The sequence below is a fragment of the Haliotis asinina genome, chromosome 10 (assembly GCF_037392515.1).
Source record: "Haliotis asinina isolate JCU_RB_2024 chromosome 10, JCU_Hal_asi_v2, whole genome shotgun sequence".
NCBI lineage: Eukaryota > Metazoa > Mollusca > Gastropoda > Lepetellida > Haliotidae > Haliotis > Haliotis asinina.
In genome coordinates, this window is record NC_090289.1 from 13,207,863 (window position 1) to 13,235,854 (window position 27,992).

A 27,992-nucleotide genomic window follows, 5' to 3' on the forward strand; every position below is an offset into this window, starting at 1 on the left:
AGTTTTGCAACTTTCGCCGGGAAACTTGGAGTGATGTGATATAAGGGACGTAACTCTGAATTACAGATCTAACATCTTCCTTGTCGAGTCGCTATCACCTGATCACAACATAGGTAAGACAGGCAGATGTTCACGTGCTGAAAATAACTGCTGCAGATATTGCTAGTCCAGCATATAACTAAACGACTTTGCACTATACCAAGGTGTGCTCGATGTAGGCCTTGGCTGAAATACGAGTTTATTCATATGAACTACAGATATTGCCAGCCTGGGTATTGAGGTACAGCCAGTATATTAATAACCATTTGCTGATTTCTATCTATCCTCTGCACTGTAGTTATGTAAACTCAGGATGCCAATGATGGTGTTGACTATTTGTGGTGACGTCATTCGACTCATTGTCCGTTGACCTTTGCCGAGTGGTTAGTGACAGACTCGTGCCAGTTATATTGGGCTGCTTGACGTGATTTCAATAGACTTACATGTTATGTCAGTCCAGGATAAATTTTTCTGAATTCAATGTTCTTAAGAGCCAAGAACATCACATAATTTCTGTTTATTTTTCCGTTGCTTATTTATGGAATGGCAACAGTTTTATCAGTATGTGTACAGTGCACATAACACCTTTAACATGGCAGCCTTTGAGATTGTGGAACCAGAATGTACAGATAAATGTTATGTCATTTGTTAAATAGTGGTCAGAGAATCCAGGGACCGTATACCGATATAGGGTCCCTGAAGAATCGAACTAAAATTATGTGCGCAGTGTAGAGATGATTTCAAATTTGCCTGTCAAATATAACAAGATCCTACATAAACAGTCAATTCATGAAAATTCTTTATGCTATACTGAAATAACATTTAAGCCAATGGAAATTAATTCAAGTGGCCGAATATAACTAGCACGGGTCTGTAAATCATAAATGGGGTCAGTCTGGGACCAATGCCATCCATATTTGGTGTCTGAGTCAGCGAAACATAATTTCTTGACGATACTGCTAGCACAACCATGCTTGATTGTGAATACATAATGCCATTTACAAAGTTTTCAAATATATATGAAATCCGTGAAGGTCATAGAATAGACCTTCAGCAACCCAAGCTTGCCAGGAAAGGTGACTATACTTGTCTAAAGAGGCAGCTAACAGGATTGGGTGGTCAGGCTCTCGGACTTGGTTGACACATGTCATCAGTCTTGATTTTTTACAGACTGCCACCATACAGCTGGAATATTGCGGAGTGCAGCGTAATACTTAACTCACTCATTCACTCACTCAAATATATATGATGATTACTGAGAAAGTGTAATCCCAACATGTGTTACATGTATTATTGCTTTCATATTCAAATGCAGTTATGAATAAGATTATTTGGCTTAATTCCAGAATTTTTAGGTGTACAAATGCAAGCACAGGGGCTTGTAACTGTAAATACTGCTATCAAGTTATATACTGTCATGGATGAGGTCGTAATACTATGTAGAATCATTTTGCATATTACTAAGAGTAAGTGAGTTTAGTTTTATGCCACATTCAGCAATATTGCAACTATATGACAGCAGTTTGTAAATAATTGAGTCTAGACCACACAATCCCGTGGTCTAGAGCATGAGCATCAATCTGCACAATTGCAATCTGCACCAATGACATGTGCCTGTCAACCAAGTCAGCGAGCCTGACCCTGACCACCCTATCCCGTTAGTTGCGATATCTATTGCAATATATTGCAAAATGCTTTTTAGCAAAAAACTGCTTTTTATCAAGTTAATGCTTGATTTATAAAGCAAAAGCACAACACAATCACTATGCTTGATTCAGCCTTAATTAAAATGTTACTCATGACAAAGTAACTATGTAACAATATTAATGGCACAAATGCAACAAGGAAAAAACTATTTATTATCACAGAAGCTACTAGTCTGAACCACTGTCTCCACTCTCAAAAAGGTCTTGAGGTCTTAAGCAGCAACTTGACCTGGTCAGGACAAAGATTAGAGATTACTGGTCACCCATGAGTAAATATTTAAAACAATCAGAGCCAAAACACTGCGAAACACCTGGACAAAAACTATGAACACAACTTCAAACAGACCTTAACAATCCAGTTAAATGTGATTTTCACCACAATTATTCCCAACACAATTACCACAGTTGCCATATGATGAAGATCCTCATCATCACCACCATCATCATCATCATCAGCAGCAGCAGCAGCAGCAGCAGCATCACACCATTCCCACAAACATCACCATTAATCACAATAAATATCACTATCATCATCAATGATCATCATCACCTCACTACTGTTTGTGTGAAAAACAGAAATATCCAAATATTTCCCTGTGTTACAAAGTTTTGCGACTGCCTGTCAAATACCGGTTTTTGATCTGAAGCAGTTAAACCGGTTGGTTATATTGCGCTGACCTATAAATGATAACCGTGTGATATAAATGCTGATATTTCCAAATTACAACCCTATTTAAACCCTATTTAAAACACACAATAGCAGTGCCACTCTTGAAACAGTCTTTCTGTCTATTGTTAGTTACATGAAATTTCCTGTTTTCAGTTCAGTTGAGTTCAGTTTAGTGAGTAAGTGAGTGATTATCTAGGTGTGTGATATTAGAGGCCATTATATGCATTTGGAATTTAATTTTACGCCGCACTCAGCAATATTCCAGTCATATGGCAGCAGTCTGTAAATAATCGAGCCTGGACGCAACAAGACAGTGATCAACAGCATGAACATTGATCTGCGCAGTTTGGAGCCGATGACACATGTCAACCAAGTCAGCGAGCCTGACCACCCAATCCTCTAGGTTGCCTCTTACGACAACCATAGTCACCTTTTGTGGTAAGTATGGGTTTCTGAAGACCTATTCTACCCCGTATCTTCATGGGTCTATGTATATGGAAAGTAGGCTTTGGGGTCAATCAAGATGGTAGAACAGATTTCAGTTATAAGAACTGATTTGAAACGTGGGAGTTGACAAGCCAGTGGAAATTATGTGTGCATGGGACGTTTAATCTCCCTAGGTGTACTTGACTGGTCTAAGTCCACGTATTATCACTGTATGTTTCAATTTCATTATGTCACTGAATTGTGTCTGTTAGCAGCATTTAAAAATTGTTATAGATGAACAAGACATTTTTATGGATTTCCATATGACTACTTGATATGGGTTATTTGTCATTTGCTCGGTCGTGCATCAAGGTGAAGTGCAAAAGTCGGCCATATAGGAGCACATGGCACATTACCCAAATAATGTCATCATTTGGAATGACATCAGGGTGTTTCAAGCAATAAAAATGAGTAGTTTTAGAGAATAATACCAGTGGATGTGGATATTAGAAGACATAAACTGGCAATAAATCATGATCAAAGCATCTACCTGCCAAGCACATCAGATTTCTTGATTAACTTTTGATGAGCCCTTGATAAAAGTGATGCCCAATTTCTATTCATTTTGTAAAGCCTACAATCATGTAACCATTGACTGTGTATTAACAATACAAGTTTCAACTGTATTATCATTAATCATGTAGTTAACAGTTCTAGTTTTTAACTTCACCTACACTGCACTCTTTCTTGTGGATTGTGATGTCACATGCATTGTCAGAGGCCCAGATAAGCTACATATCTGGGCAAAATACGCATAGAAAATTTCCAGTTACGCTTTGAAAAATAATTGTTACCAGTTACGTCTCTAAACTTTTTGATATGCAGAAAGTTTAAAACATACATGCGTACGTAGGATATTGATTATAATGGTTTGCATGATGAAAAAGACATTGATTGCAATCTGTCTGTAGTATTAGTATAGAACTAGTGTTGTACTGTCAGTATAGAACTAGTGTTGTACTGTCAGTATAGAACTAGTGTTGTACTGTCAGTATAGAACTAGTGTTGTACTGTCAGTATAGAACTATTGTTGTACTGTCAGTATAGGACTAGTGTTGTACTGTCAGTATAGAACTAGTGTTGTACTGTCAGTATAGAACTAGTGTTGTACTGTCAGTATAGAACTAGTGTTGTACTGTCAGTATAGAACTAGTGTTGTACTGTCAGTATAGAACTAGTGTTGTACTGTCAGTATAGGACTAGTGTTGTACTGTCAGTATAGAACTAGTGTTGTACTGTCAGTATAGGACTAGTGTTGTACTGTCAGTATAGAACTAGTGTTGTACTGTCAGTATAGAACTAGTGTTGTACTGTCAGTATAGAACTAGTGTTGTACTGTCAGTATAGAACTAGTGTTGTACTGTCAGTATATGATGAGTGTTATTTTATGAAATAATTTCCGTTATGTCAAAGTTGGCTTCTAATTAGATATGATTAAGACAGTACATGCCTGTTTAGTAAACATTACTCAATGACATATATACATAGGTGAGTATAATCGCTGAAAGTAGTGGGTAACAGAAAATGTGTTACCCACTCAACATGCATAATACCCACTCACCCAAAATACAGTGGGTACACTATGACCTGAATCTTATCTGGAGCTCTGCATTGTAATATAAGAACACAGTTGTCACATTATGGTGTGGATGTCATAGTGACAACTGTCACTTCACCTGATAAAGGTATCTGTTACGATCCCAGAACGTTGTGTGGGAAAAAATAAATATAGAAGCTTACATCCATTAAATATCTTGTCACTGAATTGTTAATATGTGCGGAAAAATAGCTGATTTCACGGATTTACAGTATGAAAATTCCTGCATAAAAATTGACAATGGACCCAATGAAAGAGATTAACGGGTCCACATGGACCCAACGAAAGAGATTAGTGGGTCCACATGGACCCAACGAAAGAGATTAGCAGGTCCACATGGATACAATGAAAGAGATTAGTGGGTCCACATGGACCCAACGAAAGAGATTAGTGGGTCCACATGGAACCAACGAAAGAGATTAGCAGGTCCACATGGATACAATGAAAGAGATTAGTGGGTCCACATGGACCCAACGAAAGAGATTAGTGGGTCCAAATGGACACAAAAGAAAGTCCAAATTTTTTAAATGTTGATCAAGTAACAATAAGTTATCACTGAGTCTGCTACTAACCGGGTTATGGTATCATTTGCAGTGTAATGATCATGATACACAATACAATAATAGTAACTGAATTGCAACAGTATAATGACATAGTATTAATAATAATGTTTAAGTGTCTATGATCCCCATTTTGTAGTCCAGGAACCCTGAAAATTAAGAGTGTGAGTCCCAGGGACCCTCAAACACAGGACTGTAGGTGGTAAATCCCTGTGGTTATATTTTTGTTAATGTTTTTTTGTCTTTCAGTTTGATGTCCAGAACTTTAAGCACAATGGTTACAATATGCAAGAACCTGTCCAGCACTATTACCCTGAATGATGGATATACCATGCCTATGTTTGGTTTGGGGATGTACCTCAGCAAGTCAGGCTCTGGTGCTAGTGCTGAGAGAGCTGTCACTTATGCACTGAAAAACGGGTACAAGTTGATAGACACTGCAGAATTTTATGGGTAAGATCCAAAACCTAAGAGACATTTATAAATCTGTCAGCATCTGTGAATGTTTATCAAAGTCTGTCTTTTGGTGCCTGGACAGATAGATGGTTATTGAATTTAAACTTTGTTTTAAAATATTTAAAATCCATTTACAGTAACATGATGGTAGTTATTCTAAGTTGACGAATACCTAAAGTAAAATCTTTCATTGTCATATTCACCTAACAGCAAGCATGTCAGAATTAGTTGCATGTACAAGGGAGTATATACCGAATATTACTAAAGATAAACAGACCCCCTAACTTGACCCTTAAAATCAGTGTCAGAATGGTATATTTGGTGCATAAGCCAACCTCCACTTATCACGGAGGTCCTAATCACAGCCAAGACAACTGACAATTACCATTTTGGATGTAAAATGTGAGAACTGAACAGAGGTTCAAAATTTTTTTAAAAGCGTCTTGCCACAGGGCAAGTGACTTCAAGAAAGTCACTTGCCCTGATTTTATGACACAATGTTTGATGTTAATGTTTACTGGACTATTTATCGAAGAATTTCAAAGAATGATAGCTCTAAATTACTATTATTGCGAAATGTAATAGCTACATTATGAGCAGATATGAAACAAAATCCAAGTTTATTGGCACAGTAAGTGGAAATTATCCAGTAGTCAAGTAAGATACTATTATTTGATTACCCAACATGAAAAATGACCGATCCGGGCATCGGGCAATGGGATTTTTGAACCCCTGCTGAACCCCAAGCGATCACTGTTGGTATCAACAACAAGATGGTAGTTTTCATCATAATGTTAAAAATGAATATTTATGAAAACATATTGCGTTTACTTACAGCTTGAAATGAAGTTCAACTGACACACAAAATGGACACACATGCTTTAAATCATGAAATTAAAGCCTCCCAAATTTAATGCAAATGTACAGATCATTCCTTTTCTTTTCACACTTGCTATTTACCACTTAACCTGAACTGAATCTTGTTAAGAAATAAATGATTTGAGCTGACAGTGTTTTGATTACACTGCCCTGTTTCATCACATGATTGCTTGCTTATACTTGTTTTATAGCAACAGTTATAAATGTCATCCAAATGGTTGGCAAAGACTCTGAAATGATCCTGCGTGATTGGAGACTGTCCGGTCTGGCTGAGATGCTTTAGTGACCTCAATCAGTGACCAGTGATTGTAATCAGTGATAGACACATTATGACTTGAGATATCTGTAATGAGGAAGTGACTCGGGTAGCTCAGTGTTTAAAGTGTTTGCCCATCAAGACAAAAGGCCTGGGTTTGCTTCCCCACATGGGTGCAAAGTGTGAAGCCCATTTCTGATGTCCCAAACTGTCCCAAATTGCTGGTATACTGCTGAAACTGGTGTAAAATTCTTAGCATCAGTTCATCACATGAATCAGTCTGTTGGTAGACTATTAATCCAAAACTGATATGTCTGCAAACTCATCATCAAGTACATGTTTTATGTTTTTCATTGACTGAAATAAGTTAGGAATGTTGAGCGGGGTTTACTGAATGATGATGATGATGATGTATTTTTAACAGAGGTTTCCGTTTGACCAGGATCAACTTACATAGTTTGTTTTGGGAACATATTTGAGGGACATATTATATTTTAGGAATGAAAGTGATGTTGGCCGAGGCATCAAGGCATCAGGACTTAGAAGAGAAGAGTATTTTGTTGTCACGAAAGTCTGGACCAATGGAGCAGACGTGTGTCGTTCTGCATTCACAACAAGTCTTAAGAAGTAAGTTTTGAAAACAAGAACTGCCTTGTAGCAGGATTATATGATACAATCTATTTTCATGCAATGATATCTAATCACAGAATACTTCTCAGTCATTATTTGAGAATACACCCATGAAGGTCTATATTACAACTGATCTTCAGTAAGCCATGCTTGTCGTGAGAGGCGAGTAACGGAAGGATCAGATCGATGCTTATGCTGTTGATCACTGAATTGTCTGGCCCAGACTTAATTATTTACAAACCCCTGACATATAGCTGGAATGTTGCTGAGTTCGGCATAAAAACTCACTCACTCTTTGAGAATAATTCATTACATATTCTTTCACCCAGACCACTTCACTTTTGTAATATTCACTTGTTAAAACACAAGCCACATGACAGTCACTGATGTCTGTTGTAGATAGAAAAGGAGTTCATTTTTTTCATCATGTTTATGTCAAACTTGTTGAGTATGTTTTAATTTGATTAACATTTGTTTTTCCCATGTTTGTGCAGGTTGGATATTGGATATATTGATCTCTACCTTATCCACTCTCCCGGGAAGGGGAAGATAGTTGAAACCTATAAAACCATGATGGACTTTCAGAAACAGGGACTTGTCAAGTGAGCCACCACACTGTTACTATTCACTTTGTTTGTTTGTTTGTTTGTTTCGTTGGTTGGTTGCATGACTGGTTGTTTGGCTGTTTGCTTGACTGACTGGTTGGTTGGTTGGTTGTTTTTTTCCTTTGTTTGTTCAATATTCTGATGTCAATAAAAGTGATAGGCAATCAAGTTTGACAGTTGCTTAGCTCAAATGTCATCCTGAACATTATTCCAGTTAATCATTTACAACTAAAGTAATTTGTTAGCCATCCAAACAATCACAATGATCTCTTACATAAATGGTGATTTGGGGGAACAGCTTCCCTTTAAGTTTATCATAACATTCAGCTGATACTGACAGGGTGGTCAGGCTCTGTGCTTTAATATATTGCATGTCAAAGAGCTCCAAAGGTTGGAATGTTTCACTTTCTACCAATCATTGTTTTGCCAGATCGAGACTTGATATTATCTGACAACCGTGGTGTCAGATATCACCAATGGAAACACTGAATTATGTTGACTCATTCACATCAATTATCAGATCAATTGGTGTGTCCAACTTTGGAGTGCATCACCTTGAAGGAATGAAAGCTGCAGGTTTGCCTACGCCAACAGTCAACCAGATCGAGCTCCACCCTTGGATGAAGAAGAAGGACATTGTCCAGTACTGTCGGGCCAACAATATTGCTGTCATGGGTTACTCACCCCTTGTGAAGGGTCAACGATTTAATGAGCCAAGTTTGGTGGAAGTTGCAGAGAGGTATGGAGTGTTTGTGTCCATTTCCTAATATTGTTAAGATGATGTGATACCTGCATTTTCCCTTGTATTTCATGTGAAATGAAGTGTATGATCACCAGTGTGATCCATTGCTGCTCATTTCTCTCTAAACAAAACAACTGGTTCAGATAATGTCACTAGTAATTAGGACTACCCGATGTTAACGATATATCACAATACACTTTTCAAACGATACACAATGCAATATTTTTTTTGAGAACCGGTATATTGGCTAAAGAACACATATGAAGTTTTTGTGCTTCTCTTTATGAATCAAAATCTACATAGATTTTCATTCACAACAAATATTTTCCTTTTTTATTCAGTGACAAAAACAGCATTCTGTAATACTATAAATTGTAAGACAAAGAAAATGGAATCATTGACTATGCAACCTTATTTTGAGATCGCTGTTATCAGAACTATTACATATATGTTAAGGGATTAATCATGTACAAAATAGGACTGACATGCACAATTAGTGTCACTCATTGTCAAACACTCAAGTTCCTAATATATAGCAATACAAGGACATGAATTGCAATAAATTGTGCTACAATTTATTTACACTTGCACAATCCTCATTATAATACACTTGTTAGAGATACAAAATATCTCGTCTGCAAGGAGACTTGGCCCATGTTCTAAAAAATGTAAGGCTGAAGAAACATAGCTTCTGATAGAAAGCTTACTTCAGATCGCTTCTACATACTATGATTAAATAGAGTAGTATAGGGAATGACAGTTCTAAAACACTTTCAAGAAATGTCTCTACAAAGCCTTATTTAGTAAATAAGGCTTTGGTTGGGACCTTAGCTCTTGCTACTATTACCCCTACTACAAAAAGGTTGGGTGTCTATGAAACAGTTTACCGTGTATTGGTTGGGGGTAACACTGTGCCGTACGGTACGATCAATAATTCTTCTCTTACAAACCCCCTACCCGGCCCACCCCTCAAGTAGTACAAGTTAGGTTCGTCGGCTTTCATATCCACTTTATCTATGTTGTAAGTTTTGACTGACCATATAGGATCGGTGGCTCGCTTACGGCTATCGCCCTCGTGTTCCCCCGGCTGGTATAGATACCTCACTTTGGCGGCCTATGTCATGTTTATATCGATGAAACAGTTTAACGTGAACCGCCTACGATCTCTTTGGTGTTCATAATAAAGGCTTGCTGGGCTTTTTGTATCCCCTGTTCTATGTACTTTTTTTTCTCGTCCTCGCTGATAGCAGACTTACGAGACTTGGACCGAATATCTTGTTTCATTCCGTTATATTTTTTGAGTTCAGATAGGATTGAACGAAACTCCTCTTCTGAGATCTTACTGTCAGAGAGTGCCGTGGAAATTCGCTCACTCACTGTGTTCAGCTTTGCTTCGGCCAGAACCCTGATCTCGTCGTGTTTCAATGCCTTACGATTAAGTCTGCGTGATACTAACTTAAGCGCCAACCCTGCCAACCCTGCCACCCCAGCTGTTATTTCAATACCTAGCACTATAGGTGCAGCCACGATGGTAGCTAATAATCCAACGCCTGCCGCCCCTAGTCCCATGCTGGTTGCCATAAGGGTAGTGTCAGCCCCGTCCACGATATTGAAAGCTCTATTGTACTTTTTACATAGTGCTTTCCGCGTGTCACGGTCTTGTTCTAGTTGACGTTTCACATCACATAACTGCCTCAAGCGGAACCCATCTACGGTTTCCAGCGTCTTCGCTACTTCCTCTACGACTGGGTACAGACCCATCCTATAATATATATTTTGAAAGATATTTTAATTGGGTTTCAGTTAATACTCTATTAATGTATTTGAAGTCTACAAGATCTAGACTACTACTCAGGGCAATAGGTGAGAGGTCAATAGACTTTCCTGTTGTAATAAAAACCCCACTGAGGCTTATTAAGCGGTTTATAGGACCCGTGGGGGTATCCTGTTGTATAACAATACGACAATATTGGTCTAGGTGTTCTTTATACCAGTGTATTGACACCCCGGGTAAAATTTGGTGTACTCTTGAGGTGTTTTCATTGTCTAAAACCCAAAAGAAGACTTCTATGATGAGTGTGAAAGGGGAGTATATATCAAGAGTTATGTTTAAAGAATACTTGATAAATACTAATTTATTTTTTACTACAGACCTTAACCTATTTTTTTCGGTATTAGTAGTTCCTATGAAAACCCCTTCCGGAATGAAATCCCCGATCCAGACACCGTTGTTCCTAATCTTAGAGATAAACTCATTTTCGTCTATTATGATATAAGGTGAGGCGAGTGTTAAGTTGATCAGCCATTTGGGCTCTTTTAAATCTGATAACGGCACCAGTCTGTACACGTTGTCTTTGAAGTGCAGGATGTATAATTCATCTTCCTCACCAGGCTGATCGAATCCCTCCGTATCTCCTAGGTCGTTAAGCGTAGTGTTGGGACGATGATTGGCCATTATTATACTATTACGATATAATTTCCAACTGGTTTTTTGATAATAATTCAGGGGTGAACTTCATACCCATGAAGTGTATGTTGTCAGGCAGGAAGATCTTGGTTAGTGATATCTTGTTTTCCACGATCACGTTGACCCCCTCCATACTGGTGTCGGCTCCAACACCCACCCGCATGTAAACGTTGCAAACTTGATACTGGTGTCGTTTCACCCACCCGAGTTTGATCCCCTTCACGATCTCGACATCATTCACCGATGGTTCCCCTAGGTAGACTTTGATGATCAGTGTTGAGTTTGCCGGTAGACTCTCTAGTATCTTGACCACGCCTTCGAATTCAGACACCAACTGCAATGTCACGTTTTGTATGGCCGGTTTACTCGATAGCATGTGGGCTGCCATAGTGTTGACTGGGCTGACGACTACGCTACGTCTCTGAGTTGGGACATAAGCCACAAGCAGGGTTCCATTGTTCACGACTTTATTTAGGTGGTTGTCTTTGTTATCCGTAAACACGTAAGGGGAGACGAGTCTAATATTGAGAAACCAGTCGTCGTTATCGGGTAACAACACCCACTTGTTATCTTCAGTGAAGACGAGCATATATGGTTTGTTTTGGGCGACGGTAGTGCTCTCAACATCGTCTAAGTCGAACAGTTTACCACCGAACGATGGGTATATTATCCAATTATTATCACCGGTGTTGACAAGGGCGTACTTAGTGTTGACTGTTGCTCTTGTGGTATCTATCATATCACTTAGGGTTCCACCGGAGGGGACTTCAACGCGTTTGTAAATGTTGTTTTTCAGTTGCAAGGCGTACGATTTACCATCTACTCCGGGAGCGTCGAAACCGCGCGTGTCTCCGAGGTCGGAGATCCCGATATTGACGCATTTTTTCACTCCGGGCCCTTGTGCGCTGGTCATTTTACATGAAGCGTTAAGCTGAGGTATCCTATATTTACAGGATTATGATTTATATCTAACACCGATATTGTCAGCTCAGGTATGTTGCCCTGGGTTAATCTCTTATACTGCCGTGGTGAAAACGACTCGGTTCTACCGTCGTTGTATTTCTCAGTTTTCACCGGCACTGCTCTCAGTATAGTGGAAGGGTGACCTCCTTGAATGTTATACGTTGTGCTCACCTGATCGAGATGAATGTACAGCTCTCGGTACGGTACTAGGTCGGGTAACTTCGTGCCTGTGACGGTTGTTGTTGGTTTTATCTCGTCAGGAGGCATACCGAGTATCCTCGCTAATGGTCGGCCGAGCCTCAAGGGGTTTCTTCCGTTGTTGATTAACACCACTGTACCGTTTGAGTCGTTCATCTTGAGTTCGGCTCCCAGGGGTTTGAAGACCTCGTCGTTTAGAGAGCACACGCTGTAGTAGCCGTCAGTTATCTGACTGCGAGTTCCACTGACGAACAGCTTATTGTTGCTGATATTAATGTTAGTCCATTGCGGTAGGTAGGTGATATCGCAGAGTGCGACTTCGAGTTGACCTGACGTGTTATCGATCGCGTGCGTCAGTTGAACGGCCTCACCGCTCGTTATTCCTGGAAGTGTTATGTACATGTTAGAGTATATATGCTCATTATATAATAGTTTTAAAATGTATTCCCCTGGTGTGTTTTACCCTAAACTGGACGTAGATTTCACCCCCATGAAGATCGTGGTTGCTCCTGGGTTGTATTTCAATGCCCAGCTTTTAGATGTGTTCGATAAGTATAAGCTTTCGGTGACTAACGTCAAGGCAGTCCACGCTTGGTTCAACAACCCTATGCAGTTCTGGCAGAATCAATTCAACTTTGCCGTGTGGTGCGCTACAACGGGGTGTGGTGTGACATTGACCGACACTCGGCGTGGACCGCTGAGTCAGTCTGTGTTCAAGTTCCACGTGTACTACCAGGTCAGACGTATCCTTAAAGAGATCAGCGTCCCCCTCCCACAGGACAAAGCGTGGGACGCAACAAACAACCCGTACGATAGACGGGCCTACAAACGTATTTGCAATGAATTCGAAATAAACCCGAAGACGGATTGGCGTTTGCCGGGGCAGAACCACGGGTTGGATATTCCTTATGATGGCGCGCGATCAGTGAAAGAAGTCAGTGATGATTTACTGAAACGAGATATACTACGCCAGGACTTTGCTTTGTCGAGTAATGAATGGAGGGATGATCGTATGAACTTTAAAGGTGGTGTTGCTTTCACAGTCCAGAAAGTGGAGCAGTCAACCGCAGACGGGTGGAAAATGTTCATGCTGGACACGTCGAAAGGATTCACTCGTGCCGGGGTAGTCAGGTTGAACGACTCGATTCGAACGTACGTGTGGGCGCTGTTGGGTGCGCAGTCTATGACGCGTTCCAACATCCTCGGTAAGGGAACTGCTTACGACGCTCAGAAACAGTTCGTTTCCAACGTTGAGGATGCTATCAATTCTCCAGTTGATCTCCCACGGGCCATCGACCGTTACCAAAACGTGTTAGAATATGCCAGATCGAAAGTCAATTACGTGTTCGGCGTGGGGTTGTACATGGCTCCGAGTGATATGCAACTGAGAATAAAAAAAGTGGTGGGTTATAACAACAAAATAGTCATAGCCACGAAGGATCAAAAGTTGGGTATCAACCCCGATATTAACACCCCCTATATCCCACACATCCCACCACGTGAAAAGGGTATAGTGGCGCCACCCCCGGAGTCTAAAGTTCATGTGCCCCCCACACACCCCCATATACATGGGGGGGTACCTATCAGCAGCATATTGATAATAAAACAGCCCTAGTGGTTGGTGGGGTAACTTTGGGACTTATTTGGTTAAAGATTTCTTAGCCGCTACGTACACCAGACCCGCCACGGCGACGATGGCTGCCCACAGGTTTTGACTGAGCCACATGGCAGTTTTAGACAGAGCGCTCAACAACCACGAGACGATGCTACCCAGGATACCGGGAAGGGCTTCGGCGGCTTTACCAGCCAGTTTAGCTAGGCCTTCCCCGAGTTTTTTTATCCAGTCTTTAACACCCCCACCGCCACTTGGAGTTCCCCCGCTGCCAGGTGTGGGGGTTCCTCCCACCAGTGACACCACCAGGGTTGATATAATGAAACCCAATGCAGTCAGAATGCTGGCGATGGTGATCCCTTGCTCCCGGAACAATATCCGAATCCTGTTGGCTAAAGTTGTATCCTCATTCAGTATTCTATCGATTGTTTCCCGAATACGACTGATCTGGGATCGAAGCTGTTCACGATTCGAGGAAGCGGCTTCCAATCGTGTACGTCTCTCGTCTTCTAAATCGCGTAGTCGTTCATTGATACGACGCTTCATATCATCGTTTTCAGTTTCGTTGAGTTTGGTTTTTTCCCTAGCGATGTGCTCGTCGATTTCGTTCAGTTTCCCCATGTTGTTCACGAGTTCTCCACGCACGCGTTTCACGGCTTTGTCTAAGCCGCGCAGTTCCCTTACCGGAAAGTCAAACCCCGGTAACGGTTTGTCCCAGTAGGTGCTCAACAGTTTTTCTATGCTGTCCGAGGCTTCTGTAGCACGCTGTGGTGTCATTTCATCTCTAGTGGTGAGGTGGGATCTGGTAGCTTGCAGATCTTCTTTAACGGCCTTAGGTATTGCACCACCGTAATCATTCATGTTTAGATGTTCACGGATAAATTCGACACCATGGCGGCTGGCTAGAGTTGACAAGGCCAGTGGTTTTTTATTGCTCTTGTTAAAGAGGTCAACCCCTGGGTCAGACTTAAGGCGTAGAACACCCTTTGTATCAATAAAAAAATTCTTATGGTATCGACCCTGTGGTTCAACGTAGGTTTTATCTCTTCTTAAACTTTCGTAACAATCATTTACCGTTGTTTCCAAGAGTTCTTGGTTCAGTGGTGAACTAGTAAATGAGGTCTCCTGCTCATCATCGAATGCCTGGGCACTAGCGCCCGGCATCTCCGTCATATCTATGTCTTCATCCATTAGTATTAAAAATATATTTCTTTTATATAACAATGTACGGTAGAAAATTAGATCCTTTCAGAAGATTGAGAGAGCCATTAGGAGCCAGAGCCGTGCGACAGTCGGTGACCATCACCAACAATCCCAGCAAGATAGACCAGAATCAAACTCTGCTGGTTAGATTTCCAAACCTTGGTGAGAATGACCTCATTGTACCAGGCACTGTTCGACTGGCGTTCAATATCACGTTGACCTCCGACAACGACAAACGCGAGCTAGTGCGTAACGTGGGTTGAGCTATCATCAAGAAAACGACCGTCAAGATCAGCGGTAACGAGGTGCTGAGCATCGACAACAGCGACGTGTTTCACTGCTACAGGGATCTCTGGAAAAGCGAGGGAGAACGAGTCAATGATGTGTACCAGGGTATCAGCAAATCAACCCGGGCGCGCATAGGGTATGTCTTCACGCAAGACCAGCAAGACAAGCTATCGGACGGTGAAAAGGCCATCGCTCGAGCATACGGGAATCGATTCTGCGTGCCGCTAGACTTCGAGTTGCTCACGGGACACGCGCCGTTTTACCAGGCCGCGCTGGGTGATAGGCTCGAATACGAGCTCACGTTTAACGACTATAGCAAAGTAGTGCGTACGCCGAACGGTGATGAGGCCAGTTATGCCATAGACAACATCTCTCTGGAGTTCGACATGGTCACTAGCCCGGAGCTGGCCAGGCAGGTTCGAAGCCAGTACTCTGGGAAGATGGCTATCCTGTACGATCGCGTACTGAGGCATAGATCAGTCGTGCGAGATAAGAGCGACACTGTGTGGAATATCAACCTGAACGTGCCGGCGCGATCGATGAAAGGTATCCTGGTCGTCCCCGTGGAGGATTACGATCCATTCCGGAGGGACAGCGAGAAGTTTTTCAACCCCGAGATTGAAAAGGTGGAAGTGACCATCGAGGGCGTGCCCAACCAGCTGTTCAGTCATGGTATGAGACCACACCAGCAGTGGGATGAGATAAAAAAGCTACCAGTTGGGGACTACATAACAAAGGACCTGGACCTCGGCTCCGTGCAGATCGGTGAATACCTGACCACCAAGTACGCCCTATGGTTGGACATGCGATCCACGGATGATGATAAACTGCACGGTAGCGGACGCCGTATAGATAACGGCAGCGAAGGGATAACCATCCAGATTACTAAGAAGGCTCAAACCGCTGGTAAGTTGAAATTATATCTGTACGTTATTATGGACGCGCAACTTAATATAGACAATGGGAGATTCGTGCAAGCCATCTACTAGTGGGGGAGACCCCCAGGGGTACCCACAACTACCCACTGACCCACACTGTGCCATAGTGTGCGGGCAGACTGGCTGTGGGAAGACCGTTTTCGTGTTGGATATGTTGGAGGGTTACTACAAGGATGTGTTCGATAACATCGTTATCATGTGCCCTACTCTGAGCATGAATAAAACGTACGCGCGACCTTGGGTGATGACGGACCCGGACGTACACAAAATCGACCCTGGAACACGCCTGCAGGACTGGTTGAAAGCTCTTCACGAGAAATTTAAAGGGGAACCGATGCTGTTCATACTGGACGACTGCAGCGCTAATCGCGAGATAACAAAAAAGAGAGACATGCTATCGTACCTGGCCTTCTCCGGCCGGCATGCAAATCACAGCGTCTGGGTGCTAACGCAGAAGTTCAACTCGGTGTTGAAAGACCTCAGGGAGCAGACGCGATGGGTGGCCTTATTTCACTGCAAGGACAGGGATTCGTTCGAGGAGTGTTTGAGAGAGAACGATGTGATGAGTAAATTAGAACGGGAACGGGTGAAGAAACAGCTCGCTGAAACTAAACACGCTAAGCTCGTGCTCAAGACCGACCAACCAGTAGCATATATAGTATGCTAAAGCTAAGCAAAGCTAAGCTAAAGCTAAGCAAAGCTAAGCTAAAGCTAAGCAAAGCTAAGCATATAGCTATGATATTCGAAGTGTTTGTCGTGTGCAACTTAACCTTCATTTCTCTGTGTTTTGTCTGCATCGGGTATTATATAGTTAAAACTAAATCTTACTTGTTATATTATAAGATGGAGTGTGAGGAATTGCTCGAACAGTTGGGGGGTACCCCCACTGTGGGGGATTCCCCCAAGCGAGAGAAACTGGTGGCGTTGGCTGTTGGCGGCAAAGCCAAACATTACTTTGGAGACTACACTCCGGATAAAATTCACAAAATGTCAGCCGAAGAAATCGATAAGCTGTATGCTAGATACGAGTCCCGGCTCGGAGCAGAAATGACAAAGACAATAGGATCGGCTATGACCCAGATATACACCGGTATTGTATCACACTTCCTTCCCATTCCACCAGAGCGCCGACTTTACCTGTGGGAGGACCTCGAGAAAGACCCTTTTATCGAACACGCCGTGAGCTCTATCAGCTGCGGGCTGTACCACAAATATGGTATGTTGTTGGCTCCAGTGACGGCGGCGATTATCACGGCAAAACATTGTCAATTTGAGAGAAAGAATAATAATAATAGTATAGATGGATGCTGCTCCCGAGGTGACGGAAGTGACACAGGAACCAGTGAGGGAAACCCCTCCCGAGGTGATACCCCCAACAGTGAGGGAAGTGACCCCTTCACAAACAGTAACCAGGCAGAAGAATCCTAAGAGAGTAGCTGCCGGTAAAAAATGGTGGTGTAACCAACATAAAGTGACCAACCCCCGACTGTTGTTGGCTGTAGGCGTAACTGCTGCCTTGGCTATCTCGTGGTTATATGTGGGGGTACCCTCCCACAGTGAGCCACCACCCAACAGTGAGCCCCCCACCCCCACTATTGACCCGCATATCATGTTATAATTTTAATATTTTATATCATATACATAATGTCTGAGGGGAAAACGTTCGTCAACGATGCATACCACGCCACAGTGGTCGCCAGTCTAGCCGTAGGGTACGCTCGGTTGACTAAAATGGTGCTTAAACAACCAACTATCAAGCTAGATTTCAACCTGCAGGATATGGGTATGCTCATAATGAACCTTGGTATGGCGATGGCCACAAAAGACATCCTAGTAAAACAAGGAATAATACCTGATAATATAATGAAATAAATATAGGGATGGCCACGATAGCTATGATGGTCGGTGGGGCGTTAGTGAATGCCCTGGCATTTTCCGGGAGTAATTTCCTCTTCTCGAAACTACGAGATGATCACGCGGCTGAAATACAAGAAGAAAGGAAGCGGCACGATCTCGCTACTGAGAAATTACAAAGGGCACAGGCCGAGTACGCTAAAAAACGCCTCCAGAGGATCGATTTTATTAACGAACAACTCCAGCGTGAAAACCATTCCGTTCAAACATTCAACGATGTTGATGAAGCAATGAAAGAATACTACCTACTAACTGGTAAACAATTGGAACCGCTCAATAAACCCACACTCGCTCAGTACTACACACCATCCAAGGGACAAATGAATCATGAACTGGGCTTCATAGTGTTGGGTATAGCAGCTACTGCGTTGGTTGCGAAGCAATTAAATTAAAATACCTATATAAGTAAACATGAGACCCGCTCCATACCGATGCGAATACATACTTATGGGGAAGACCGAGGCCTGTGGTAGGAAATGCAGGAATCAGGGGTTCTGTTGTTTCCATATGGGAAGTCCTAACTACACGTGTTCTGTGTGTGGTATCGGGGTTAAAGGACACTACTGTCTATGTAAAGCTCACGGAGCGAACGTAGTCAGACATCAACTCATCTACGAGAATAAAAAAGGCTACATAAAAGAACGTAGGCGACTGCTCAAGATAGACTCCAGTGCGTGAAAGGGTTACCTCCCTTTACTGTGAAGCAATTAGACATTGGTTCTCTTAGGTGTAAACACTATGTCTACTGTACGCGAGCTGAAGAGGGTCGCAAAACAGAGAGGTGTGATCGGGTATTCTCGAATGCGGAAGTCAGCATTGTTGAGATTACTAGGTTTAGAAGCCCCTCCTTCAGTAACACAATTAAAAGCTCAAGCAAAACAGCTTGGATACACGGGTTATTCAAACCTGGGGAGAGCCGGGTTAACCGCATTGTTATCACATGCCCCCGTAGCACGTCCCACTGTAAAACAACTGAAAGCCGAGGCACACAATTTGGGTTTAGGCGGGTATTCCCGTATGAGAAAACCACAGCTTGTAGAATTATTACGACAGAATAGAGCTATTGACCTACAGTTCGTGCGCACTGAGCGCGCTGTAGGCAACTATTTGAGAGGTTGGCGCATGCACGTTGATAGAAACATAGACATTACAGATATCAAACCTCTGATAGCTGATAAGGTCAACCAGGAACTAAATAACCTAGGAAGTATCAAGTTTCAGATCACAGTGAAAATGTCGCTCGATAAGCAGGTTGGGAGTACCACTGAGTATGTTCAGCCTTACTTCCGAGGTCAACAAGAGGTCGCCACACATACAGAGACCATTGATACATCAATCGATACCAGTTTTCAGCAGATACGAGAATACCTAGAACGCTACACACACTTGGGGTCCGGGTGGGCTGTAGATAAAATCGATAATGTCTATCTAGACATAGCTAACTACGTGCCGTTCAGAGGCGGGTCATACCTAGCCTTGCCTCCCTACTATAGGAACAAACATGCCATAGTAAACGTTAAGAATAGAGGAAACGATTGCCTGAGGTTAGCTATCAGGTCAGCCTTATTTCCAGCTGACACTAATCCGAACAGGCCTTCTAATTATCCTCAGGATGATGGGCTCAACTGGGATGGTATAGATGAACCCACCCCCATATCCCAGATCACTAAAGTAGAAAAACAGAATAATCTGGCTATAAATGTCTTTGGGCACGAAGGTAACAAAACAATAGTACACAGGGTCAGCCCGGTGAAGGATCGCCAAGTTATCAATATATTCATGATCCAACGAGTTGAAAAGTATCACTACACGTGGATAAAACATCTCAGCCGGTTGTTGCACGACCAGTCGAAACACGATGGGGAAAAACACTTTTGTGTACGATGCCTACACGGTTTCAGTCGAGCTGATTTATTAGAATCCCACCGGGATGATTGCCAAGGTGTGGGGCAGACGGCCATACGAGTCGACATGCCTAAGGAAGGTGATAATATCCTAAAATTCAGTAACCACAAGAACCAAATGTCTGTGCCTTATATCATATACGCCGACTTCGAAGCCTTAGTTGTGGGTGGGGATTCCCCCACACCCCCCAGTGGTAGCTTCACCCACAAGACACAAGAGCATAAAGCCTGTTCGTTTGGATACATTGTCGTCCGTTGTGACGGGGAAACGAAAGCTCCGGTAGTGTATAGGGGGCCTGACGCGGCTGAAAGGTTTCTAAAGTGTTTGCAGGAGGAAGAAAAAATTATTAGGAATGCATTGTATAAAATCGCTCCCATGCGTCTGACCCGAGTCGACAGGCTAGCCCACGCTAGTAGCACTAACTGTCACGTGTGTGACTCACCACTTAACGGTGATTCGGTGAGAGATCACTGTCACATAACTGGTAAGTATAGAGGCGCCGCTCACAACGCGTGCAACCTCAAGCTTAAAATCAACCCTAAGACAATAAACATCCCCGTTGTCTTTCACAACTTGAGAGGGTACGACTCACACTTGATCATGCAGGCCATCGCGAAAATCGATGGTAATATAACGTGCATCCCCAACAACATGGAGAGATACATCTCCTTCAGCTTAAACGGACTTAGGTTCATTGACTCGTTTCAGTTCCTCCTGTCGTCACTCGACAGTCTGGTCAAGGCCAACAATACCTTCCCTATCACCGATCGATACACAGACGCCGAGACTAGACCCCTGCTTATGAGGAAGGGTGTGTACCCCTATGAGTACATGGATAGTTGGGCCAAGTTCACCGAGACCAGACTACCCCCTATTGACTGCTTTTATAGCAAGCTGAATGAGGCGTCCGTCTCACGAGATGATTACTCGCACGCGACTAACGTATGGAATAAACTGGGTTGTAAGAACCTGGGTGATTATCACGACCTGTACTTGAGGACAGATGTACTGCTGTTAGCCGACGTGTTTGAGACGTTTAGGCGGACGTGTTTCAAGCAGTATAAACTCGACCCCGCATGGTATTACACCAGCCCAGGTCTGTCGTGGGACGCCTTGCTTAAAAAGACCGGAGTTAATTTGGAATTGCTCACAGATTACGACATGCACCTATTCATTGAGAAAGGCTTGCGAGGTGGGATTTCCATGGCATCCAAACGATACGCGAAAGCAAATAATCAATACGTGAAAGGTTACGATCCTAACAAACCAACCAATCACATTCTCTACCTCGACGCAAACAACCTGTACGGCTGGGCCATGAGCCAGTATCTACCTACAGGGGGATTCGAATGGGTACCCCACGTTGATGTTATGGGGGTTGCACCAAATTCGAACAAAGGGTATATCCTCAAGGTTGACTTAGAGTATCCCAAGGAATTACACACATCGCACAACAGCTACCCCCTGGCCCCCGAACGTATGAGGGTTAACCCAGACTGGATGTCTGAGTACCAACATAACTTGTCAGGTGGGCGTGTGACAGACGTTGAAAAACTCGTGCCTAACTTAATGAATAAGACCAAGTACATCGTTCACTATCGCAACCTACAGCTGTACCTGTCGTTGGGTATGAGGCTGACCAAAATACACAGGGTGCTCATGTTCGACCAGAGCCCATGGATGGAGCCCTACATCAGAATGAACACAGACCTACGAAAAAAAGCCACCAGTGATTTTGAGAAAAATCTCTACAAGCTCATGAACAACTCGGTGTTTGGTAAGACTATGGAGAACCTGAGGAAACGCGTGACCGTGAAGCTGGTTCGGTCGAGTGAGGAAGACAAGCTCAGGAGATTGATAGCCAGTCCGGCATTCAACCGTAGTAAGATATTCACAGACAACCTGGTTGCCCTACACATGAAGAAAAGCCACATAAAATTCAACCGGCCTGTTTACGTGGGGATGAGCATCCTCGATTTATCCAAACACCTGATGTACGACTTTTACTACAACGAGCTCAAGAAACAGTACGGTGACAGGTGTGAAGTGCTGTACACTGACACGGATTCCCTGCTGATGGAGATTCGAACCGAGGACGTGTACGAGGACATGAAAAAACACCTCGATTTATACGACACCAGCGACTACCCTAAGACCCATGCCATACACAGTACGGTAAATAAAAAGGTCCTAGGTAAGATGAAGGACGAGTGTGCTGGCACGCCCATAGCCGAGTACATAGGTTTGAGACCTAAGATGTACTCCATACTGAAAGCCGACAATAGTGAGATCCGGAAGGCTAAGGGGGTTAAGAAGTATGTGGTGAAACAACACATCAAACACGCCAGATTCAAGGAAGCCCTGTTCAAGACCCGTACCTTTAGGCATAAAATGAACACACTTAGAAGTGATGGACATAAGATATACGGACTGACTATAAACAAGACGTCCCTGTCGCCTATGGACACGAAACGTTGGATAGCTATTGATGGGATAAACACATACGCGTATGGACATGAAAAAATTTGTGGCTATTTACTACAGCCCGCGTGGGTACTGGAAAGGAGCTAGCGCAGTAGATAAGCTAGCTAAAATAGCGCGAGTACCCCCGGAGGAAGCCAAAGCGTGGCTTGAAAAACAAGCCCTGTGGCAGATCTATTTGCCGGCACCACGCTACGTGCCTAGAAGGAGGTTCGGTATTAACATACCTAATAGCGTTCACCAGGCAGACCTACTGTTCCTACCCCACGACAAGAGGTACAAGTATGCCTTAACCGTAGTGGACGTAGCCAGTCGTTACAAGGAAGCCGAACCCTTGACCACGAAAGATTCGGCCCAGGTAGCCAGAGGATTCGAACGCATATACAAACGCAGCCTGCTGACGTGGCCAACAGAGCTGCAAGTTGACCCCGGACGGGAGTTCATGGGTGCCGTGTCACAACTGCTAGCCAAACACGATACAAAGGTCAGGCGTGGCACAGCCGGAGCCCATCGCAGCCAAGCCATAGTTGAGAGATTTAATAGGACTTTGGCTGAGCGCTTGTTCGGCCATCAGTATGCTAGGGAGATGGTCATCCCTGGAAAACGATCGACTGAATGGGTCACGAGGTTACCCAAGGTGGTGTCGGCAATCAACCATGAAGTCACCCGTCTCAACGGTAAGAAACCGGCAGACGCTATCAAACTAAAATCAATAGTTGCAGAGTCGGCCGCTCCATTGCGTGGGAAGGAGAAACAGATACCAGATAGGGCCCTAGTGAGGTATCTATACCAGCCGGGGGAACACGAGGGTGATAGCCGTAAGCGAGCCACCGATCCTATATGGTCAGTCAAAACTTACAACATAGATAAAGTGGATATAAAAACCGACGAACCTAACTTATACTACTTGAGGGATGGGCCGGGTAGGGGGTTTGTAAGAGAAGAATTATTGATCGTACCGTACGGCACAGTGTTACCTCCAACCAATACACGGTAAACTGTTTCATAGACACCCAACCTTTTTGTAGTAGGGGTAATAGTAGCAAGATCTAAGGCCCCAACCAAAGCCTTATTTACTAAATAAGGCTTTGTAGAGACTTTTCTTGAAAGTGTTTTAGAACTGTCATTCCCTATACTACTAATAGCACTTCACATTATATTTTCATGTAGTTTTCATGTATGGTTAGTTGGTTTAACACTGCACTCAGCACCATTCCAGCTCTTATGTCTGTAAATAATCGAGTCTGGAATAGACATTTCAGTGATCAACAGCATGAGCATCCATATGCTCACTTGCATGGAAACTGATGACATGTGGCAACCAAGGCAGCGAGCATGAGCACCCAATCCCTTTAGTCACTTCTTACAACAAGCTTGGGTTACAGAGGACCAGTTCTAACCCAAAACTTCATGGGTGTATTCTCAAATAACGACTGAGAATTATTTTATGATAAGATATCATTACATGATGATAGATAGTATCATATTATGATCCTGATACACGACAGTTCCTGCAAGAACACAAAGATCATATCAGCTTCCAAAACTTACTTCTTAAGACTTGTTGTGAATGCAGAACGACACCTATCTGCTCCATTGGTCCAGACTTTTGTGACAACAGAATAATTTTCTCTTTTATGTCCTGATGCCTTGATGGCTCGGCCAACATTACTTTCATTCCTAAAATATAATATGTCCTTTGAATATGTTTACGAAAAACAATGCATATAAGTTCATACTGGTGAAACTGCAACCTCTGCTACTGCATCATTTTGTGAGCAAAATCATCATTCTGTAAATCCTGCTCAACATTCTTTACATAATTCAGTCTATGAAAAAATAATGGATGAGGACAGTTAACATGGAGATGGTTCTAAAAGTGAGATGGAAGTTCAGAATGTATGAAGGTAGGCGAGTGGTGTTCCATGTTTTTTCAAACATTAGTAACACTATATATGCAACAGTCTGCTACAAACCCTGAAAACTGTCATCTGCCTACAATGGATCCCAAGCCATGTAGGGATTATTGGGAACGAAAAGGCTGACGAACTTGCCAAGCAAGCATCTGAGTGTGGCCCTCTGTCATCTCTACCTAGTTTGAAATGCAGAGTGAAGGAAACCTCTAGTGATAAATGGTCAAATATCTGGCTCAATAACAGCAAAGGTCGAAAGTACTTTGAACTGCAGGAAAAACCCAACAGAATTTTCTACAAAAATATCAAAAGAACGGATCAAGTTACCATCTCTAGAATCCGACTGAACCACTTTCCCTGTCAGAGCTATCTAGCCAAATATCATCTGGCAACTGACCCCATTTGCACATTTTGTAATCAAGAAGAGGAAGATCTTGAGCACATCTTATTCAGATGCCCCGAATATGATGAAATCAGGTCAACAGCCAACAACAATCTTAAAGAAGCCCTTGAAAACAGAAATAATGAATGGGCTCAATTCATCAATATAATCAAGAGGAGAAACGAGAGGGTACATGCAAGGGCCACGACGCCAGAGGCATGCTCCACTACCTAACCTAACCTATATGCATAATGTTTCAGGTTGGGTAGGACGACGGCTGAAGTTCTAATCAGGTACAGCGTCCAGATGGGTTATATCACTATCCCCAAGTCTGACAAACCTGAGAGGATATTGGGCAATACCTCAGTGTTTGAGTGGGAGATTCCTCAGTTGGACATGGATGTCTTGGTAAATATCTGCACTATATACTCTAGTCCTCAGGCCCCCCTAAGTAATGGAAGGAATTATGGCAAATTTGAAGGAATTGCATCTCAAATGTAAACAAACGCAGCCCACTCGCAAAACAATTGCAGTGATATAGGTATTTTAGCGGTAATAACATAGACACAACGCCCCTATCGGAAACAATGTTGGTAATACTTGAAACACGCTCGGCTATCTTCGGAGATTTCTCGGCTCAATTCCGTGATTTGTCAGTCTCTGAAGATGGCCAATTCAAGTCAATTGTGTTCAAAGCTTTGACCAAGATATCAACACAGAACATGGGCAATTTTTTTTTAATTATTCTTATTTTATCACAGTGTATCAAATCTGTAAATCTGCTGACCCCAAACTTTAGAAAATAATAATAGATCAAGTGTATACATACAGGTCACGATGTCTGAACATAGGTCAATATGGGGTCTTTTGCATAGGGTTATTTTCATCACTTATGTCTTTACAAATGATTTGGTAAATAATGATAAATTCTAACAGAGGGCAATAAATCTTCTTTTGAAATGATATTTACAGTTGGCCCTTGTAGTGTATGCCATGTTTAAGCTTGCACTTTGTTCCAAAACAATTACATGTATGTAGTTCTGAAATTCTGAACCCCAACATTTATTAGTGTTTTTACTAAAATATTAACTCATGTGAAGAAATTAACTTGAAAGGCGCCATGATGAACTGTTTGCCATGACCTTTTATGTGTGAAAAATTCCCGATATCTTGGATAACATCACATCATGGAAGACGCAGCATCTGTGCTACTTCCCACAAATGAACTGTTCAATGTACAGTGCCATAGTCTTCAGTTATGTTGGAGATGTAATTTTCAAAATAATGGTGGATAGATGTTATTGACATGACATTACTGACAAGTGAAAACAAATATAGAACAGAATATACCAAGGAACTCAAGTCAGTCCAGTGAATTAACAGGTATAGTCACATCGGCAGTACCTTGGCAATGTCGAGTGATATTTCAAGATGAGTTTTTATCCCCCTTGGCACATATTAAAGTACCCTTTATCCATGTGTCCATCCATGCACATTTGTGTTTTCTTTAAAAACCGTTCCATATTTCTACACCGAACTTGGCACTCACAGAGATCTGGTGACCTTTGGTAGTTTTGCATTTCTGAATAAGACATTTTTTGCTTTTTCATGGCAACAGGTTTGACTTAGACTGAAATTGACATGTTCATGAATTCAGTTGTTTATGATGCAGTGGTATATTTACAAGACAAAATAAGATACTTAGAAAGTGCCCATGGATTTGTATGGTAAGAGGAAGATAATTCTTCTTTCATTCTGATTTTGAATTTACAGTGCACTTATCATTCATATCATAAAAGGGTTGTTGTCATGGCAACTGGCCAGAAAGTCCTGCCAAACTTCCATTCACTCTTTCAAACATTATCCACAATTTAGTTTCGATTTGCCACACATTTAGCACGGAGAGGGGGATGTAGTATTAGCCTCAGTCTGTCCGTCCGTACGTACGAATTGGAATGTCTTAAGAAACAGTCACTAGAATCTGTTCTTATTTGGTACCTAGGTTCATCATAGTGAACGACAGGTCTCAGTCAGGTTTGATTACCTTTACCTTCATTTCAAGGTCACAAGGGGGCTTTAACCTTTTACTCTTGTCAGCGAGATATCTCAAGAACCATTCACGGAATTTTCTTCATGTTCTACACCAAGCATATTCAAGGAAGCTACAGGGCCCAGTCGATTTTGGTGATCTTCACTTAATTTTTAAGGTCATGGCGACACTTGGAAGATTTCAGCATGTTAAGCTGCATGTTAAGTTTGTCAGTGCACAGGCAAACTGTAGCGCAAATGGGGTTGCGCAGCATAGAGAATATGACAAGTCTTCTTATATGCGAGCGAGGCACACATGAAAGAAGACTGGTCATTTTCTCTATGCTGTGCAACCCATTTGCGCTACAATTTACCTGTGATCAGTGAGATATCTCAAGATCCATTCTCAGGGTTGTCTTCACATTTGACATCAACATTCGTCAGGGGAAGGTGCAGGGCCCAGTAGATTTTGGTGACCTTCACTTAATGTTCAAGGTCATGGAGACACTGATGATTTCAGCATGTTCATGCTGTTCAGGTTAAGTTTGTCAACATGATATCTCAAGAACTGGTCACTGTATTTTTATATCTTGGGAAGGTGCATTGAACTTTATCTTACACTACTACCTTCATTTTCATTACTTTGTAAATTAATTTGATGTGGCGGGGGATTATGTCACCTTAGTCACAATGTGTGTTTGCTTTAATCTAAACAGGTTATATTTATAGATGAAACATAATATGCAAGTCATTTATTTCAGTTATGCAGTAGCTGTGTCATCACCTAAACACTATACTGAAGGCTCTGTGATCTAATTTACAGAATTCATTTCCTGAGAGTTCCTGCACCTGGAATCCATGTCTGTTTCCATGGAACGGATGATTGCAGCAACACCTAAAGTGTTTGGGGGAAAGACTGGCACTGTGTTCCTATTCCTATCTCAACAATTATCCTTAAAAAAGATGCTGTAGAAAGATTATTGTGCCATATGTGCAAGGGTTCTAGCCCTATAATAAAATATGTACATAATTTTATGATTTTCAGAATGATAGCAAATTCATTCTTGCATGCTC

General features: G+C 42.4%; 1 protein-coding gene across 8 annotated transcripts; it reads left to right on the forward strand.

The window, feature by feature from the left end:
• On the forward strand, positions 1-27,948 carry LOC137298944 (glyoxal reductase-like). 8 transcript variants are annotated; one of them, XM_067831337.1, is made up of 8 exons: positions 1-113; positions 2,761-2,853; positions 5,308-5,511; positions 7,148-7,276; positions 7,774-7,881; positions 8,405-8,623; positions 25,151-25,298; positions 27,742-27,948. In XM_067831337.1, exons 3-8 carry the CDS (start codon positions 5,312-5,314, stop codon positions 27,799-27,801), a joined length of 864 nt encoding a protein of 287 aa, XP_067687438.1. In that variant the 5' UTR covers positions 1-113; positions 2,761-2,853; positions 5,308-5,311; the 3' UTR covers positions 27,802-27,948. The 8 variants fall into 8 exon arrangements, with proteins under 8 accessions (XP_067687438.1, XP_067687436.1, XP_067687435.1 ...); XM_067831335.1 differs by having other exon boundaries at positions 58-113; positions 2,670-2,853; XM_067831336.1 differs by having other exon boundaries at positions 84-280.
• Positions 27,949-27,992: the final 44 nt, after the last annotated feature.